The 21,433-nt window shown below is 36.5% G+C and overlaps 1 protein-coding gene across 10 annotated transcripts in view; it reads left to right on the top strand.

Moving 5' to 3' along the window:
* Positions 1 to 21,433, top strand: part of DLG2 (discs large MAGUK scaffold protein 2) — a 2,206,895-nt gene that overhangs the window by 506,688 nt on the left and 1,678,774 nt on the right. For 8 of the 10 annotated variants that reach the window (XM_078058613.1, XM_078058610.1, XM_078058611.1 and 5 more), the window contains exon 4: positions 4,023 to 4,118. In XM_078058613.1, the coding sequence (XP_077914739.1) occupies positions 4,023 to 4,118 (96 nt within the window). Of the gene's footprint in view, positions 1 to 4,022; positions 4,119 to 16,341; positions 16,797 to 21,433 lie in introns of those variants that run through there. The other 2 variants (XM_078058618.1, XM_078058616.1) reach the window with 1 other exon arrangement.

The raw sequence follows: 21,433 nt of genomic DNA, 5'->3' as shown, positions 1-21,433 counted from the left end.
ATTAATAAATAAATTAATAAATATTAACAAATAAATATTGAATTTCCAGGGGATAGATACATTTTTAGAGAATAATATATATTGATTAATGTATATTGTTTAGTAGATGGAAAAAAAAGATTAAATGACTATATGGATGCCTGGATGGAGGCATCTTATCTGACTTAGAATGACAAGTTCAGCTACCTGAGGATACCCAGGTGTCTTCTGCATCAGAAACATAAAGTCCTTTACTTTGTGGTCAACCTGGAATGGTGGATGTGCTGCCATGTTTGGTCTGACAATGGATCCAGGCAGCAATAGTGGCAATGCAGGCTCAGTCAGATTGATTCCAGATGGTTTCATCAGGACCTTACAGTGGGTATCTACAATTGGCAGCCCTGATTTGTATAGTTCATGACCCCAGGGAGGAGTGTGTTTAATTTGCCAGTCTGTAGTGTTCTAACAGGACAGACAAAACTTTTAGGCCATTGACAATACCCCAAGAATCAGTAAAAATATAACAGGAAGCACACTGGCCAGAGCTACAAGGATGACCTTGAGTTCTGCCACCTAAGTGGAGGAACTTTCATTTTCGGTTCCTCATACCTGGGACTAAACACAAATAGCATCAGCATCCCAATGAACACCACTGGCTTCAATTTAGTGAAACCATTAGCGAAGCAGGCCCAGGCATTTAGTGAAACCTGTGAATCCAGGACCCCATTGAGCCACAGCTTTGCCTCAGGGGACTTTGAGTGGAGGGTGCTTCTCTTTACCAGAGGTTCAAATCAACCTCTCTCACTCACAAAGACTTGTAGCTCAGAGGTGTCATTAAGGTTGTGAGGCTGCAAAGACAAAGAGCCTGCCACAGCTTGCTGAGTGCTTCCAATACAGCCAGTCGGTTTGGGCCTTACTTTAAGGATGCTGATTCGTGCCCTAGCTGATAATACAGACCAAGTAAAATGTCCAAGTAAGATCATACTGGCTCCAATATTCAGAGTCTAATAAGGTGCTGGGCTTCTTTTTTTGATTGTTAAGGCTAAAAAGACAGAAGTATCTCCTTGACTGCTGGAGGGAATTGCTCAGATAGCCCCTCAGTTTTGTCAGAGTTTTTTATCCACTCCTGCTAGCTGAGGCTTCTGGCTTGCCAAGTAATAAGACATCATCTTCGTTAACAATTTGAACATCAGAAAGTAAAGCCACTCATACTAAATCTTAATGACAAATAGAAGAGGAATTTAGGTATTGAGGAAGTACTGTAAACATATTGGAAGCCTTGCCATATGAATAAAAATTCAAGGTCTTGGACCTTGAGTGCCAGTGGAATAGAAAAAAGATGCTGGAAAGGGAACATACCAAGTGCCATCAGTCAGTGCAGTGGATTTAGTTACAGTTACATGTTTGGAATAGTTGAGGCAATGGGATCAACAGCAGAATCAATAATCGTCTGTGAGCCTCCAGATCCTATTAGCCTTTTTTTGCTGGCCATGCTTGGCTGTTGTTCTAAGATATTGCATTTTGGGTTACTATCCCTGCTGCGTTTAAGTCCTTAAGATGATGATTCCCTTTTTTCTTCCTAAGATTCTCCACTTTTTTTGTGGGACTACAAAGAGAAAATAGAGAAAAGAATTGGAAGGAATGATTTATGTGTTCTGTTACTATTTCTCTACATATAGCTCTTCCTGATCAAGAGACTCCCTTCTGGACTTTCTGAGAATTTACAATGTAATTTTAGTACCAATTATACATTCAGCAGTGAAAACCACACAAGTGCTACATTGAGTTGGCCCAGAGAACCCCATACACAAGGTCATTTAGCTTTCCTGCTCCATGGTAAAGCCTGCCCAAACCTAATAAGCTGAATTCTTCTTCCCCTCCTTCTGCCAACTCCTGGAATCTAGCAGATTGTGATTTGGGTGACTGTATGCAACAGATCTGTAAGAGTTTGAGTGCTTGCCCTCCCAGAAGTTCTCCAGTATATTTGGATGGATGTGTATGTTCTTCATTCCCTCTTAGGAGCAGGGAAACTTTAACTTCATTCTTAAACATCTTTTTTCCTTAAAGCATATGAGGTTAGTATTACAGGGAAGGGAGAGACCATGAATCATGGAGAGTGAGAGTAGCTCTGTGCAATAAGAAGTCACATTTACTTGTGATTTTGAGGGGTGTGTAGGTGGTTTGCAGCTTAGTGAATATGGATTAATACTGTTTTTCGTCCAACTGAAGTCCTATAGCAGCAGCAAAGCCATCAATACTCCCAATCTAAAGACTGGCATATTAAACATATGCTTCCCCAGGGCACAAACTGTATGTATCTTCATGACTCATGTAGATGCTCATAGTAAGGTCCTGATGAGACCAATGGGGATCAAGCTGCTGACTGAGCCTGCATTGCCAAAATTGCTGCTTGCATTCATCATCATACTGAACATGGCAGCATATCCACCAATCCAGACTGAGCAAAAAGTAAATGACTCTACATTTCTGATGTAGAAGCTACCTGGGTATCCTCAGATAGTTGAGCTTGACTTTCCTCTTAGCCAGATTGGAGCCCTGTTCCCTCTTTATTCCTTCAGTTAAGCATTCATCAATTTATCTAATTTAATCTTTATTTTTTCATTCATTAAACAAATATTTATCAATCCCTGGAAATTGATAAATAATAAGATATAATACCTGTCCTCCAAAGAACTCTAACGGGATAGACAGATATATAAACATGTGATTTATAATGCAATATGTTAATCACAATGACAGATGTAAACTATGGGAACAGAGAAGAGGAGTATCTACAATAGACTAGAATCAGAGAAATCTTGGTTTCTGCTCATAATAATTGCATATTTCTCTCTTTCACAATCAGCACAGGTACATTGCTCTATAACTATAGTTTGAAAGAGAGTGGGAACTTCTGCTCATCCAGAATGAAGTTTGGGACTTGAGGGTGATTGGTAGATTGGTGAGGATGTCCTGCCATCAGGGGATAGTCAGCAAAAACCATGGCACCATTTGGGAGCTGTCTTTGGGTTTATTTCCCAGTACTTGGCCTGGGACCACTTCGTAAATTCCTCCATTGACAGGCGTTAAACTGGAGGATCATTATTAAGCAGTTGAACATAAATTTCGTTAACATGTTGGCTACCAATTCCCAAAGACATTCCAGAAATCCCTTTCATCAGTCTGCAAGTCTCTGATTCTTTCTCTTCCAGAAAACTATGACTGTCAGCATTCTGTCCTTGTTACCACAACTGTCCAGAACAGTGAAGGGGCTAAGATTTTACCCTACTTGTAATCTAAGAACCCTGACACAGTTTCATGAATGCCAGAATATCAGAAGACTCCTAGGACAAAGACAAGGGACTTTATTATTCACCACTGTAGCAGTAGCCAGATAGCAGTTTCTCAAGCCCCAGTTCCTATAGGGCGATGCAAAGTTGGCCAAGTGATATATTACCATGCAATGGAGAATAACTCTCAGGCTAGGGAATGGAAATTTTTTACAATGGTCAGTAAGCAAACTTATCTTCTGCTCTGGAAGTAAACATTTTTATCATCCAAAGCTGTAGTTATACAAAGATCCTTGAAAGATAGTCCATAATGAAAGTAGTCAGTGCTTCTGCTTATTCAAGGGCTCCAACCACAGAACCATAGAGTAGAGATTCCTGCAAGTATGGGAATTTACATAAGATGAAATTAACCCTTCTATGTTCATCTTCCTATTAACCATGTTCAGCTTTTACCAGATTGATGACTTTATGCTTGAATCATCCAAGTTCAACAGTCCCTGGTGAAAAGATTTGAAATTTATAAAAACTTGCCTTTGAATAACTGTCCCATTTATGTTTTCTCTTTGGGAGCAATATAAAAATGGGTTAGACAGTGCATTAATATTCTAAAACTGACATAAGCAATACTGAATAATATTCAGGTCATAGACATTTTAATGTGCATGTTAAAAGTTTGAAAAAACATTTAATTCACATTGCAGAGAACAAATAGGGAAGTATTGCTTCTTTAAACTTTTTTTTTTTTTTTTTTAGCTTACATATTGCTGTGGACCAAAGGAAAGTGCTTCATGTATTGAGCAAAATAAAGACAATCAGTGTTTTGAAAATGAAACTGACAAAAAGACAAGAGTAAGTGTTAAGAGTGTTTTCTTTTTTCTGTGTTTAATGGGCAAGATATGTCTTGTTCTCTGTGAAGTGTAAACTAATTTCTGGCTTTGGCCTGGACAGCATGTGGGTTCTCCTGCTACTGAGTTGACATTGACTGTATATCATTTTGAGCAGTTGTTGTGTTTTCATTTTGAGAATTTTGTGTTCTTTGTGTATTTTGGTGTATATTCTTAAGTTGCTGATAATCACACAACCATTTGGTAAGCTATTTCACTTCTCCTCTCTTCTCCTGTCTGGTTCAGGGCAGGAGAATAACCCTCACACGACTCTTTGGCAGTGGCTTTTAGGTCCTATCAGAGTTTTTTGGCACTAGCTTCCCCTAAGCAATCTGAAATCTACTTTAATCATACTTTTTGTGGTTGTCATGTGTATTTATTCAAGACAAGGAATCCCAATCAATCATCTATAGGGTTATGTTAAAGAGATCATAGTGCTTTAGATAATGAAATCAAGAAGAACTTGAATCCAAGGAAAGTATGTGTATTTCCAAGTACAAATATTTTATTAATCAGTAACCTCAGATTTATTTCTGATCAATTGCCACAAATTGATCCTTATTTATTATAGCCCAATGTTATAAACTGGGGTTCCATTCTCCATTTTATTGATAAAGACATCAAATTTAATCATGAAAACAAGAAAATAAATCATTATTATTTTTATGAATATCTAATACATATTTAAAGCACAGATAAAATTATTTTGGGAGATTATAAGTATTGGCTTTATTGAGACTTCTTGAAATATGCCTTCGGTGATGTTTCTTCTTGTCTTTCTTCTGAATCTTCTGTTAGTAAGCAGAGGCAGTCTTCATTATGGCTCTATAAGCCTTCAAGTTTCTTTCAAATATGGGGTGGTATGTCTACTGAATGGTAAATGTCAATAAAGAACAGTTTTTCTGTTTATTATCATTTATAACCTGGGCTGTTTTCTGTCATTGCCAATTAGTTGAGCCTCTTAATGTTGACTTGATCTTGGGATTTGGGTAAAGTTCTGAGTCAGTCCCAATTATGAATTTTCATCATTATGATGTGGGGTCTGGAGAGACTGGTCAAGAAAGAATTCTTCAGATATTTTACAGAGCAACTTAGTAAGTTTATTTAAGTAGCACAGGGACAGGGCCGGTGGGCAGAAAAAGCTCTACTTTTGCTATATGAAACTGGTGGTTATATGCTTAGTGCTCAAGGGAGATGGGATGTGCAGGGAATATTAGATCATAAATGTCTTCTTCAAATTTCTACTCATAAAACTACTTTCACAAGATTTCTCTGGTGCTTATCATTCAGCTCAGTATTAGCTATTGGTGAGATGTACCTGCGGATATGAGATCCTTTAAGAATGTAGCAGCCAGTACCTATTTGATCCTTATCAAAGCTATGCAGGGTATAGGTCAGCCTACTGGGCTAAAGGTGAACATTTTTCTGCTTCTATCCCTCATCAATGACTGTGAGGAATTTAGTTAACATAAGAAAGGTTGTATGGTGAATTGTACTTCCCTTTGTAAAGAAACTATGGAACCTAGACCCAAATTTAACTAGTGAACAGTTTACAGAATACCTCCATAAAAGACCATTGTCTCCTCTGCTGAAACATGTTTTTGTTTAACATAGAATCTGTTATTCAAGCTATCTGAGACTGTTATAAAACCCTAAATGTGTTTCCAGAAAAGGAAGTCATCTAATTTGGCAGTGACACTATTTTTCTCCAAAAGGCTAGAGGGAGAGGGTAAATGTCCATACTAGATTCATGAATACTTAGAAAACAAATTTTTAGACTTCCTGGCTGTCTAAAGGATATTTGTATTCTTGCTTCCTGAAAATGAAGTCATCAGGCCTTAGTAAGATACAAATGTGCCAACTTGTCAAGCAACTAAATTAAGTAAGTGCTGGCAAATATACTAGGAAAACTTTTGTGTTTTCATCATGGGAAAATATATTGCTAGCCTATGTAATTTAAATTCTAAAACTTTAGTTTTTTAACCTCACAGGTTAGTTATGAGATTTTAATGAGATCCTAAATATGAACATGTTTAGTCCTACCTGGCAAATAGATTTTTATTCTATTGAAATAAATTTCAAGTCTTACATTTGTTTTATTAAGGTGATAGATTCCATTACAAATAGTTCTCAGGGTTTCCTTGGGTCCATATCTATATTACATAACTAAGTTTATACCATTTTTTTGGCTGGAAACCCTTTGGTCAAGAAGAGGCTCCTGCCTTGATTTCTACTTGTTGCTGTTTGAAATAAGTTCTGATTGAATTAAAATAAGCATCAGTGAGAAATTCCTAATTATCTTAAGAAGAAAATTAATTCTATCACAAACAAAAGAATAGTCATGATTATTGTATGAACACAAGATGTTACTGTAGCTATTTAGCTCATAGACAATTCTTCAAAGGATGTTGACAGTAAACCACAATTTGGAAATCACAATTGTTTAGATCTATTAAATATTACACTGGACTTTGGTTTCTTCATCTTCATAATTAGGGTGTTAGATCAGATTATTTTTAAGGATTCTTCCAGATCTAAAGTCTGATCATTCTGTGGCAGTCAATAGCAGACAAATTATATTGTATAAATAGAGTCCACTAATAATACAATTAAAGTATGTTAGCCAGCAGTAACTAATGAGCCCCATACAAATTAGACTTATGTGATAGACATGTATCTAGAACAATAAACAGGAACATCTTCATTAAGCCATATTAATTTGAGAAAATTTCAACAACCCAGCTCATGGGCCAGTGATTCTTTTTTTTTTTTTTTTTAAAGATTTTATTTATTTATTTGAGAGAGAGAGAGAGCACAAGTGGGGGGAAAGGACAGAGGGAGATGGAGAGGCAGACTCCCTGCTCAGCAGGGAGCCTGATGTACAACTCCATCCCAGGACCCTGGGATCATGACCAGAGCCGAAGGCAGATACTTAACCAACTGAGCCACCCAGGCACCCTGGGCCCATGATTCTTAAAGGGTGGTCCCCCAACCACAAGCATTAGTATCCTCTTAATTCTTAGGCTCCACTTCAGATCAAATGAATCAGAGAAATGCAAAGAGTGGGACCCAGACATCTGTGTTTTAATGAGACCGCCAACTGATTCTTAGGTTTGCTACAATTTGAGAACCACTGCCATGAGTAGTAAACCTCTGGACTTCCCTCTGAAGAGTCACTCGATATCTTTCCTGTCACATGCTTTAAACCAGTCAATTTAGGGAAGACCTAGAAAGCGATTCAAGGATTTATAAGGCAATTAAGATAGAAGAAATGCACCAGACGTACTTTTTAGGTTTCTTGTATGCATTTCTCATTTGTTGGTGATCCTCCCCAAAACTCTGTGCGCTGATTTTCTAACATCATTCAGAAACGTGTTAATGTCTGTATTGCTCTCTACTCACTTTTAGTTGCCCACTTTTGACCATAGCTTAATTCATAACAGGCTTCTGGAAGCTATTATACCAGATGGGAGATGTCTTCCCTAAAAATATTGATCCATAAAAATCAGAATCAGAAATAACTTTTTTTAAAAGATTTTATTTATTTTCTTGAGAGAAAGCGAGAGAGAAAGAGTGAGAGTGAGAGAGAGAGCACAGAGGGAGAGGAAGAAGCAGACTCCCTGCTGGGCTCGATCCCAGGACCCCTCAATCATGACCTGAGCCTAGGGCAGATGCTTAACCAAGGGAGCCGCCCTCGAAATAACTTTCAATTGCATTCCTTATCTTTGCTCAGCAGGGAAACTTCCCCAATTTTAATTATACTTTTAACAGAATTTTAATATGTTTGGAGATGCTTTTTGCCATCATTGAGGTTTAGACAACTGATTTCTCCTCTTTACAAAGTAGTTTTTTCAATTGCAAACTTTATCTTGCTCCAGTTTCAGGACGTACATGGATCATGGTGTTGTCACTTGTCGTATGATGTGGAAAACTCTCAAGTTACAAAGGGCAATACAATTTGCAAAATGTGTTACAGATATGTTTTCCAGAACTGACGAAATTTTGTAAATCTAGTAAGAAAATTAAAATGAGGAAATGAAATTAAATAAGTGGAAGTATCTTTTAAGGCTATGCTCCATGTTCAAATAAATCTAATAAACAGAAGGTAAAGTTTGGAGATATGGTTTTCTAGAATACCTAGTGAGAAACAATGAGGATTTTTAATCAGATCACAGGGAGAGGAGGGAACTTTGACAGGGCTTGGTGACCAAGTAAATTTGAGAGATGGGTGGTATCAGGATGAAAATAGGGAAATTTAGGTTGCCTAATGGATAAACAGAATGAATTCAATAATGACGTCTTAAATTTGAGACAATGGTGAAACAGCTAAGGGCAAGTATTATTAGAGGTGTTGGACAGATTGGTTGAGAACCAAGTGTGATGTCAAAAGTAGGACAGTGTGATCGAGTGAAAAGAACATAAGGTCCACCGTCAGACACCATGGTTTATATCTTGGCTCTACCACTAATTAATCATGTAATCTTGAGCAGATTAAATGGCCTCTATTTTTATTTGTAAAATGTAGATAGTCTCTATCTTGTAGGGCCACAATAAGGATCAAATGAAACAGTTATATATGAAAGAACTGACAGCTAAATGTTCTGGTTATTGTTTATATTTGGAGACATGACTGTCTCTTAAAAATATTTTAAGTTTTAGATAATGTCTTGGTTCTTTGGTATTTTAAATCTAATTTCTTAAGCAGAAAACAGATTCTAGCTAATCTTGTGAATTAAAACTGGTTGGTAAAGGTATTAAGTGGATTCTATGCAAGTACCATAATGGATGGGGCATAAAGTTAGGTCCCTTTTAACAAGAACAGAGAGGTAACTGGGTGGAGAGAAATTTGACTGGAAAGGAAGCATGGTGTAGGGGTAGGTCATAACTGGAAGCCAGAGAACTTGGGTCATTGTCTTTGTACTCTGATTACTTGGGTGGTCTTGGACAAATCACTTGGCCAGGCTATGCCTTAGTTTCCTAATCTAAAGTGACTAGATAATTTACATTTTAAGTTATAATACATTTATAACACTTTGATAGAATAGGAAAATTATTGTTAGAGAATCCCAACATTGCCTTTAATTTTTTTTCAGATTAAAATGTATCTGTTAATGTACTCTGCACCTTCTGATTAAGAGTAACTTTGCAGCTCGGCTCTATTTCACTATTTACTGTCCTTGACAATATTTATAAGGAATCTTCTGGGCGCCTGGGTGGCTCAGTTGGTTAAGCGACTGCCTTCGGCTCAGGTCATGATCCTGGAGTCCTGGGATCGAGTCCCGCATTGGGCTCCCTGCTTGGCAGGGAGTCTGCTTCTCCCTCTGACCCTCCCCCCTCTCATGCTCTCTGTCTCTCATTCTCTCTCTCTCTCAAATAAATAAATAAAATCTTTAAAAAAAAAAAAATTTATAAGGAATCTTCTTTTCCTTAATGCTACTCAGCCATGGGAAAGAAGGTTTTTATATTTATTTGTTTTAGGGAATGAGAGCAGAATGGGGATTTCCTTGCCTTTATATATGTACCTTAGATGATCTCCATGGTCCTTATTTTAAAATGGTTCCAAGTTAATCTTCCTGGAGAACTAAGTTCAAAATACCACAGAATTGTCCCCCCACCCCCACCCCATACCAACCTCAGGCTCCACACAGCAAGGCCTACCTGCTGGTTGCCCTCCAGTCTGAAAAAACAAACAGAATCAGAGGATTAAAAGTAATTTTAATAGTAATTTGGAGCAATGACTCTGCTCAGTCTTAAACCTCCTCTACTGCTGCCCTATAAGGGAGAATCTATCATTTCCTGGAAAGCCTCTAGTTATAGGATATTTACCACCTCCCAAGGTGTTCACTCCATCTGGGCAAGTTTAAATATTATGTAGTTATTTTTAAAAATTAAACTCATGATATTTAAACTATTTTAGCATATTTTCTATTTTCTAATGTCAGTGAAAGTAAAGTGGTAAACTTCTAAGTATCTGGAATTAATGGAGAATAATCTTTTCTTTTTAATGAGACACTGTAGTTAACTCTGGCTAATTTGGTTTACTAATGTAAAATGTAGAATGTAATTACTCCTCATTTTCTGGTTGATGAAGATATTGTGTTTTATCTTTGAGCATCTTGTAGTGCCTCAGGGTCAATATTCTGCCTATTAAAGAACAATGACTGGACTTCTATACTAGCAATGCAGGAGATCAGGTTTTTGTATAACCAACTCTGACATATTCATAAAGCAATTTTATTTTTTTTTAAAGATTTTTATTTATTTATTTGAGAGGGAGACAGGGATAGCGAGAGAGAGCGCATGAGCAGGGAGAAGAGGGAGAAATAGTCTCCCCTGTGAGCAGGGAACCCAATGCGGGGTTCAGTCCCAAGACCCTGGGATCATGACCTGAGCTGAAGGCAGATGCTTAACCAACTGAGCCACCTAGGTGCCCCTTCATAAAGCAATTTTAACTGGTCAATCCAAATATCAATTTACTGATTTACTAGCTGCCTCTAAAGCAACACAAATACTACAGAAGTGATATTCTGGTCTTTTGGTATTTCTGTATTTAGGAACCTAGGTTTTTTTTGTTTTGTTTTGTTTTTTGTTTGTTTGTTTTTTGTTTTTTTTTACAACTGTTTGAAAACAGCAAAGCATACTCTGACAGATTAGGGAATATTCAGATATAGAGCCCTCAAACCAAACATTTGAAGTTTATGGTATTTACTATCTGGATAGATGAGTTAATGATTTTGAAAGTACATCAGATCAGACAAAGGTGGGATGAGTTGGAGTTGGATGATCAAGCTTCATGACCTGGTTCATCTGCTCAGTCAGTAGAGTGCCCACCATGCACCGGTTTACCAACTGAATAGCTATATAAATTTGAGCAAGTCAATTTTTCTGAGCCTCAGTTTCATCACCTGTAAAATTATACTTAATTCACTGGTTGTAAATACTCAATAAGAATATGTATATGAATGTGTCTAATTACAGCCTGCTAAATAAAAAGTTAATGCTATGTTTGAAAATTATTCTTTATTTTCTGTATTTATAAATACTATGGTTAGTGTAAACATGTATTTAGAAACCAAGCTACATTAAAAGTGATAGATTGCAAATTTTGTGTTGGATCCTGATTCTAACCCTGTTTTTTAAAAAAAAAGTTTCTTTGGGATACAGCTTATTTATTCATTCAAAAAAGTCTTTCACATCTGCTACACAGCTGGGCACTGTTCTAAACACTGGAGGTACAGCCATGGACAAAATAGATAAACTTCTTGCTCCCAAGAATAAATTTCAAGTAGAGGATATGTAAGATATGAATAAAGAAGATAATTTCAGATTGTGCTTGTTGCCGTGAAGGAAATAAATAGGATTACTTAATAGAGAATGATAGAAGGGAATGTAATTTAATTAAGAGGTCAGTTGGGGATGTAAAAAGGTAGAATGTGGGAAGGGCGGTTAGCAAATACTCCAGAGGTGATTTATATCAACTTGAAAACAAAATAGCATTTCAGATCATATAGCTTTCCAGATTTGTGGCCTATGCATAACTATTTGGATTACTAGACTCTATTCGACTCATAGCATTGTATAATGTAAGAAAAATTAAGCTTTATAAGGAATGCACTTAATGCTCAGCAAACTTTATATAAACTTTTTTTTTAGGGGAATGGTTTTTATTGAATGGTTTTATCATTTATAGTTTACCACTTGTAATTTTCTAAATTTCAAAGGTTGTTTCAATTTGATGATAATAAGGGTGGGTGGTTACATGGTTATCAGTTACGTATGTTTCAACTCACTTACATGAGCAAAATTGACATGCAAACCATTGTGGGAAAGTAGGTGAAAAGTGAACATTTCTTGATTTCTGTGGCAATTTTTGATTCATTCAAAATTCTTATTTAATTTTTATGTTTGCCTTACAAAGAAAACTACATACTTAACACACAGAATACATAGACTCCTACCTTTCATAAATTATTTTCAAGATCCGGTACTATCCATATATTTTTTCATCATGGAAACTCTCTAGAAAAGTCGTCCTTTTCTAGTTGATCCTAATTTCCTATTTGCCTCTGGAGAGTTTGGAAACGAGGGCAGGCATTTTGCCCTGATCTGCCTGCAGTCTATTTATTTTACTAAGCTAACAAGCTATGCAGATGTCATTCGTACGCCTGCTGTCCTGGGTATATGGGGAACAGACAGACGGAATGGAAGTCCATGTGGGTGGATTTCTTCAGTTATTTCCCTTGGAGCTAATCTTTCTATCTGGAGGCTATTCCTTCTGGGTTGCTCCCAAGGTCCTTATAAACTATAAAGACCTCGGTGTAGGAGCCCAGGGATGTGCCTGTCTTTTTAGGAGGAATGCAAGTTGTTTGTAATTAGTCTGCACAGAGTCCAGGCTACCTTCCGCTGGAGAATGCCTTTCAGATCTGTCTGTGTCTCACTCTCAGGTTGGACCCAGGGAGGCAGAAACTGCCTCAGGATTTGAGGTATGGAAAGCACATTGCATTCTGGGTTGGAGTAACCTAGGTGCTGTGTCACCTAGGACGAATCTCAGAGAGCTTCAGTTTCTTCATCTATGAAACAGGGGTTATATTTCCTTTTTGAAGGGTATAGTGACCATCAGAGATAATATGTATAAAGTATGTGCCACAGTATTTCCGATAATAGCCACTTGATAAATATAAATATAATAAAGATAAATATTTGTATCTGCAAATATCTTCAGATATATACACCAATCTTAATTGGTGTATTTCTTTCTTAAATATATAAATATATGTTATATATATTCTTTCTTAAATATATATACACACATACATATATCAATGATAGCTATATGTACATATGGTTCTCAAGTGGACAAAGGATGCATATCATAGGTTAAAAAAATCTCTTATCAAGAAAAATAAATGGCATAACTGAAGCTGTGATCATTCTTTCATTTCCAAAATATTTATTTTGTACCTCTTAAGTAAGGGTATCATGCTAAGTGGCAGAGAATTGTATTATATCTGTCCTCAAAGGGGCTTAGATTCTAGGAGAATAAGCACAGGATATATCTCACTATTAGAGGTTTTTTTTTTTTTTCTCCTACTGGGAAAAAAACAAAATAAAGTAATGAATATAAATGGTTAAGATACAGACTTAGTGCAAGTAATTTATAAAAGTAATTTTCTGATATCAAACCTCCAGTGGTAGATTTTACTAAGAATCAATATATTCCTGGATTGGTATCATTAACCTTAAGGGATATCAAATCAAGTAAAGCAATTTTCAGGCTTTATATCTTGCCAAACACTTCTTGTGAAATCACAGACCCAGTTGAGCTGTATGTCCGTAAAAAAAAAAAAAAAAAAAAAAATGCTTCAAGCTGATGCCTTGTTAATTTTGAAAATAAAAGAATGTTTCCCTTGAGACAAAAGGGTGGATTATCTTCTATCATCTTTAAATCTGAGGAAAATCAATGGAGACCAAGGTATACACAAAGTAGAAAGCTGCATCCTAAATGGAACTACACTGTAAAATGTTATTTTCTTTTATCTGAACATACAAACATTGTCCAATTAATCACATGTGGTACACAAAACCTAATGATTATAGAACATGTATATTTTTACAGCACATTTATACTCAACATTACATGAATGATGTTCTTTTTTTTTTCCCCAGCAGAGGCTGCATGTTGTTTGTAAAATGCCTGCTCTAAAGTGCTTTTATTTAATGGAAACCCATTGGATGTGTTCATGTAAGCTGATTGCATAAAGATGAAAGATATTATTGATTTACTTCTTTTTCAAACATAAAGTGTGCACAACATTCTTCTTCCTCACAACTTCTAGCTAACCCAGTGGGTCCTTCAACTCAGCACAGGGTTCCTCTCTGTAAAGCCTTCTCTGGCTACTCTATTCTGGATTAAATGCCTCTGTGTTGTGCTTCTCAAACACCCCAAGTGCTTGCTGTACTGTACTAGTTGATTCATGTGTATGCAGGGATTTGGCTAGCTTTTACTCACCCTTGTGTCCCCACATAAGTACATTGTCAAGACATTTGTTGAATTAACGAGATACTGGAGTAGGCAAAGGGAATATAGAGTCAAATTTGCCATCAAGGAGCATGTCATGGTCTAGTAAGTGATACAAACATTAATCCAAAAATTATATAGCGAGCCCTCAATAAGCATGTGTTGGATGCATGACTTCGGAAGTGTATATGGTAGACCTGCTATGCTAGATGAGTTGCCTTTATTCTGTAGGTCTTTACAGTTTGTGGAGTGTTTCATCTGTGATTAGTCAGGCAGAAAGTTAGTCAAGTTCCCTCTGTCAGTTTGTCCATATCTTAGCTTTATCTACTCTAGGAAAATGGATGTGGTTCCAAAGATACCTTTCTTCCAAGGGTACCTTGTAAAATATCCATCTTACTCTGCTACATGATTTACTTCCTTTCTCTAATTCCTGACTGTCTCTGTTCTGATCATGATCAACAAAACTCTGGACTTGCAGTAAGTTACTAGGTATTTGTCCTGGGTAAGTCATTTAAATTTTCAAGGTGGTGAGACTGTCACAAGTGTTTTATCAACTTTAAAGTGCTATAGGAACATAAAGCCTAATGATTTTGAAGATGAATATGGCAGTCAGTCAATCAATTGCATGTTAGATAGCTTGTTTGTGTCATGGAAACACTGATACCTGGGAATACTCAAGGACATGATGTTATACATACTTGAACACAAGTTTAGGAAGTAATGAATTAAATTATTATTATGGTGTAATAAATGAGGAAGTCAATAGTCAAAGTGATGATTTTTTTTAACCTTTTGATATTACTAAACCATAAGAGAGTCACCTAATTTAATTTTACTTGTGTTGTTTAACTTGAAAATTATCTGAAGTTTATTACACCAGTAGGATAACAGTTTTATATCTATAAACAATTTTTTGAACCAGTTTTTTTTTCTTTTCTTCTCTGAACACATATCTGATTTGCTATGAACTTTTTAATTAAAAAAAATCCTTAGAAAAGTGCTCTCAATTTAGTAGAATAATGGCATGTCAGTTTTTGAGACACTCGTCTATTTTGCAATCAGGAAGCTATCAAGGCTAGAACCTGAATAATTCATGAAAGGTGGAGGAATTTTACATGTTCATCCTGTTTTCAAATTGTTTATTGTAGAAAATATACTTTCTATAAAAAATGAGGGGTGTGTGTGTGGTAGGTGGGGAATGGTTAATCACAGTGTGTATGGGTCCCTAGACAATTCTTCTTATTGCCCTCAATGATCCAGCTGACCATGTGTTTTCCTTCTAGGAGGCAAAAGGAGGCATTGATTTCCCATTTTTATTGGTCAGGTAGTGCTTTCCAGCCTGTCATTCATTCTCTCTAATTCCCCCACCCCTTCTCTCTGCGCCCCTGTTTCTTTCTGTCTGTTCCAGTCTGTCTTTGTCTATGTGTCTAATAGGATGAAGGGAAGGTATGTTATCATCCAGAGTGATGCTTGTTAAGCATCTCAAATGCAGCCTGTGTAGCAGTTTCCCTGGAAGATAGGGAGGGATTTGAGGGTAGGGGGAAGGTTAATCCCTTGGCTGTTAAAATGCTGCGGAAGGGAACACAAAGCTCTAACCACATAATAAGTGCCCGCAGGCAGCCAGTGAGGAGGGAAAAGTTCAAGAAAAGAACTCATTTTTTTTTTGTCTCTCAGAATGTGGAACTTCTGTAAACACTTTGGAACCTCCTCTCACCCCAATTTTATAATATACTTATTTCTTTAAATATTTAGGTTGTTTGTGTATTCACAGACGTCAGTGACCGCACAAATAGGTACAGAAATAAAAGAAGAAATTTAATGCTTTCTAAGTTAAACCTCCAAATCCTCAGTTTTTAATGTCCCTGGCCTCAATTTTCCTTTTCCAGCTGTTAGTCATTTGTAAGAAGCTGCCCTTTTAATTGCAAGTGAGTTGGGATGTGATGTATTCAGCACTGCATGCACTGTAGCTTTTCAGTCGTATCTTTCGAGTCATTTAGACTCCCAGGGAATCATGTTCATAATAAATAGCTTTTTATTATCCAAAGCCACTGTTCTGGCAGCGAAACGACAGCCCTTTGATAGATGGGCCAGGTAGTTTTTTGTGTTGTGCTTACTCAGAGTTGTTAGTAGGAAAGACGAAGGCAGCAAAGGGGGGACTTTGGCAAAGCAGCTCTTATGGGTAGACTGGAAGCAGCAGATCAGAATTCAGAAACAAGAACGAGAGCTGAAATGTGATTCTCTGGTGCCTGGTGTAACACTCCTCTCCACGATAGAACTGTGCGGGGCACTCTCAGGAGCCTTGTTCCGATCTCCGAATCCACTAAAGGACCATGCAGTCGCGGAGCCCAGCAAGCCACCGGGAAGTTTTGCCGGAGCTGATTTCTAGGGGATTTTCCGGTGCCTAGGAGAATCCTGCTTGCTTTGAACTGTATGGAGGAGGGCTCCAGTTTCCCATGAGGGGCCCCCTTGGAAAAGCCGTCTGTGCAGAATCCAGGCTCTGCTACTCTCTGTGTGCTATTTATCAAAAGGCTTTTCTCACCTTTGCTGATTTGCTGGTGTGATTTCCATGTACTGAGTCCTGTGTAGGGATCCAGGATGGATTGCCTGTGCATTGTCACCACAAAGGTAGGATAGGAAACAGGGCTGTTGTGTGCAGCATTTTTCTATTATTATTCTTGTCCTGTAATTAAACAGCTCTGGTAGGTGCTGCCAGTTCATGAGATAAAATGATTAGTATAATGTACTTTGCTTGGCATTTTGTTCCCCATGAGGGTCTGAGGGTCCTATCCTTATTTGATTTCAACTTCTTATAGTGATGTTGTGTGTTTGTGCAAATGAAAGGAGAATTTGCCTGTGTTTTTTTATGGAAGGATTTGCTTTTGCCTCTATTTATAGCTCAATATTAAAATATCTATAGTAGTAGTATAGCTTACACATCATTTTAACATAACATATCAGGGTAGTCTTTCTGAGTGTGATAATTAGCTTTTCATTTAAAAACCATGTCTCCTATGCTTGAAGAAGCCAATCAGCTTTACTGTGGCCTGACATATTGTTTCTGATTGGAGAATTCTGATATTCTGCATTTTAGTGATTTTTTTTAAAGGAAAAAAATATCTTTAGGCCCCGATTTAAAACAAACAAACAAACAAACACAATATTTATTGTTGAACTGATTCTGTTTTGATTAGAGGCAAATGAAATATTTGCATTATCAGAAATAGAAATAAAAATGGGATGGAATAAAATCAATAGGCATTCCTTTTATGGGTTTATGACAAAGAGCTAGAAATTTCAAATGCATTTTATTTTATTCTGTCATCAGTTCAAAAAAAGGTATTTAAATTTCATAAACACTGGTTATTTGATTAGAAATTACTATTATTTTTAGAAAAAAAAAACCTAATTAAAACACACTTATTCATTAGCTTCCTTTTCATTTTGCATGTAGGCACACCGTGAGTTAGTTTGAGCTATAGCTTTTAGTATCTCACATTGATTAGACACCCATTAAACATGACAAAATCAATAGCTTAGTGCATAAGCCTCATTAAGTGTAGATTTCCCACTGTGATCTCCTGTCACCACTAAAGAAAAGATTATTTAATTTTGAAGCCACAAGCCAAGTTCTTCATAGTATGACCTTAAATATTGTACTTTTCCAGATTATATTTCAGAAGATCTTAATGGATCTCTTCCCATATGGTCTAGTATCACATGGCAGCTTCATTGATGTTAATGGATTTGAAACCTAGAAACTTCTGATTGGGTTAGTTGACCAGGCCTCAAAATTACCTTATTTTACTTTTAAAAGTTGCCAAGCATCTAATTCATTTTTTTCAAGTCAGTAAGAACAGACTAAAATAAATTTTTAAAAAAGCTAAGTGGGAAATTGTATTTCCGTATGTAATCTAGGAAAGGAAATAGTCTCTTAAACATGCTGTACTTTCCCTGAGGTATTACACTCAGTGTTACTTTTCTTGAGTGGATACTGTCAGGTCTGACTTACGTGTGTTTCATTTATCCCCAAATCATAATAATTGCAGGTACTATGAACATAATGAGTACTTTAAAAATAAGTTATGAAAAGTTAGTTATTAATTACAACCCCAAACTGTAATCTGTTGCATTGAACAATTTATTAAACAATTAAATCAACACTGAAATCTAAGTTTCCTCAGTTTGGAAAACATGATCTAATAAAGAAAACATGTCATGTGCTTTATATTCTTTTAACAAAGTATTAATGACCACAGGTACAAATGAAAAAATATTATTCTGCTTTAAATGCTGTATTAGACATAAATGTCATTAGTTCAATATTTTGATTTATCATATAAATTATACAACTCAATAGGACAAACACCCATGTGAGAATTCATGAATTTTCTGAATTATATTCATGAATATTTCTAGGGTGGCACACATATCATCTTTATAGGACAGATATACTTACAACAAAGTCATATTATGATGGTGGTAAATAGTGCATGGTTGATTTAAAAGCTCCGTATGAATGAGGAGACTTCCTGGCCAGCTTCAGATCCCAAATCCCGTCCACCTCACCTACCACCACCATTGATGCTCTTTTTTTTTTTTTCCAAGTGGCCCTGCACTTGGGATGTCCTTGCCCCACTTTCCTGGGACTCTTTGATAGGAAACTTGCCAACAACTTGGAAATTTTAATTCTATTTTAGTTCACCTCCCATCTTTTTCTTCTCTAGCAATGAGTTTACCTTCTAGCTGCTCTGGCTGAGATACTTTCTTCAAGTCTTGCTTTACCGCAGCTCTGTGTGAGACTGGAACTCCTAACTATCCTGATCTGTCCTGGGCTCCACCTCACCTACAGCGCATCTCAGTATCACCCTTGTCAAAATTTTCACTGGCAGGGAAACATAAATACTTCCCCTGGTTCTCTTTCCTTCCTGTGTTGGCATGAAAGGCACTTACTGTCCCCTTGGACCCACTTCCTCTATTACACACACTGTAGAAGTAAACTCCTCTTCATGTCTCTGCTGCACGTTCCTAAGAATGGATGTTAGAAGATTAATGAGAGGAGAGATTATGACAAATCAAAACAAAGCACTGTATAATGGCATATAAAAGGATCTATTAGACATATCAGAGAAGTGTTTTTAGCTTTTCTGCATATAAAAAAGAAATGACTGTGACACATTTCATAATAATCTAACCCCCCTGATAAAATAATCCTACCCTAGATCTCACCCATAAGACTCAGGTTGCTTACTGTCTTAATTACTTTAGTCTGGTCAGACTGGTTTGCCCTCAGGTTTGAGGTAAAATCTTTTAGGCCAAGAAATAATCAGAGCAACCAAAAACAGAGTTTCTGCCACAGGGATCCCAAGGTCTTTTCAGATGTTCAGAAAACTCACTTTCAAAGAAGATTGAGTCATCTCTTTTATTTGACTGTTTCTGTCCAGTTTCAGTTTCCACTCTTTTGTCACAGATGTCACTACTGAGAATGAGAAGTAACATTACTTAGTGTGAAAAGTAGAACTCTAGAGCAAGACTTGGACTTAAGTTGTAGTTCTGACAATTACTAGCTTAGGATTTACTAAACTGTTTAACCTGATCTCCATGAACCTTTATTTCCTCATCTGTGAAAAGGATGCATTATCTGTGCGAGAGTGATGTGGTAAAGTGTAGAAAGTACCTAGCACAATTCCTGGCATATGGAAAGAATTCAACATAGGACAATTTATTGAGTAGCGCACAATTTATATCTTTAACCTATTCCTCTGTTTGGTTGAGGTCACTGAGGAAAATTAAGATAATCTCAATAATACTGATTAAACACTATTTACTTGTTAATATAATACATTTTATAGAGTGGGCATTTCTTTTTTTTTTTTTTTAAGATTTTATTTATTTATTTGAGAGAGAGAATGAGAGTGAGCACAAAAGAGAGAGCGCCAGTAGGAGGAGAGCCAGAGGGAGAGGGAGAAGCAAACTCCCCGCTGAGCAGGGAGCCGGATGCAGACTCCATTCCAGGACCCTGAGACCATGACCTGAGCCGAAGGCAGACACTTAACTGACTGAGCCATTCAGGTGCCACAGAGTTGGCATTTCTTAAATATGTTTTGAATAATTGTAAGACAATATTCCCAATAATTTTGATAACTAAAATATAAGGAAGATAATGTTAGACTATGTTAAGGCAGAGACATTCTGTTAGGTGATTGGCCAATAGGACAACAGTTTTAGATAGCAAGCAGAATATTCTGGGTTAAATTTAATAAAGTGCAAGCAGTAAGTCGAATTTTTCTTTTGTTGTGTAGGGATTCTTAAGTATGATATGTAATAACATAGTGAATTGATACAAGAACAGAAGAAATAGGCAACTATGTAAAATCAAAGTAAATCTGCACTTTGTGACTTTGTGCACCACGAGGCATCTGGGTATCAGTGTCCTTGCCTGTAAAATGAGTGTATTTTATTGCATCTTTGAGGTTCTTCCTTTTCTATCTCTAACCAATATTATTCTAAACTATATTATCTCTGAAAATAAAATTATTTATGTACACTAAGTATCTTAAAAAGTAGTAGTGGGTAAAACATAAAATGATACCATTTCCCATGTCCATTAACCAGACTTATAGACATTAAAAAAAGTTTAAAGAAATCTACAAAGACAACTATAATACATTAGGTTGCTGCTGTAATTTGTAATAAAGGCATGATGGTACTATTAATTTTTAATATGTTTAATGGTATTAACAGGTTACTGTGCATAATAAAATTCAAAGAGCAGAATGAAAAGTGGACTAGGCAGTATAAAAGATGCTTTACTGATGTTGTTAATACTATGTCTCCTCTGTAAGTTAGATATCACTCTTTGGCTCCATCAACCCACTATCTTTTACGCTAAAATTGCTCAGAATTTCTGAAAGAAAATAGAAGTTGTCGCTGGGCATTTAGAAGATATTTTTTTATCAAGACTACTAAGTATCATATGACTTATTATGACCGGAATAGAAAAAAATGGCATATTATATTCTTAGAAATGAATTTATCATAGAAATATTTATAACTATAGTTTTGGGGGGGTAAAATAATTTTTATTTTCCACCAGACCTTTACGTAGAGAAAAGGAAACAAGTCACCAAGGCAACAAATGATTTGCCTGAGTGGCCCTGTCTTCATAGACAAAGCTGTTTATTCATGCAGGTGTGTACTTCTGTCTGCTCTTATGGTGGAAGCAGCACACCCATTCATTCATTCATTTTATTTATTTAACAAGT

This window comes from Halichoerus grypus, chromosome 11, assembly GCF_964656455.1.
Source record: "Halichoerus grypus chromosome 11, mHalGry1.hap1.1, whole genome shotgun sequence".
Lineage (NCBI taxonomy): Eukaryota > Metazoa > Chordata > Mammalia > Carnivora > Phocidae > Halichoerus > Halichoerus grypus.
Note: the sequence above shows the minus strand (reverse complement) of the source record. Positions and strands in the feature narration are given on the sequence as shown.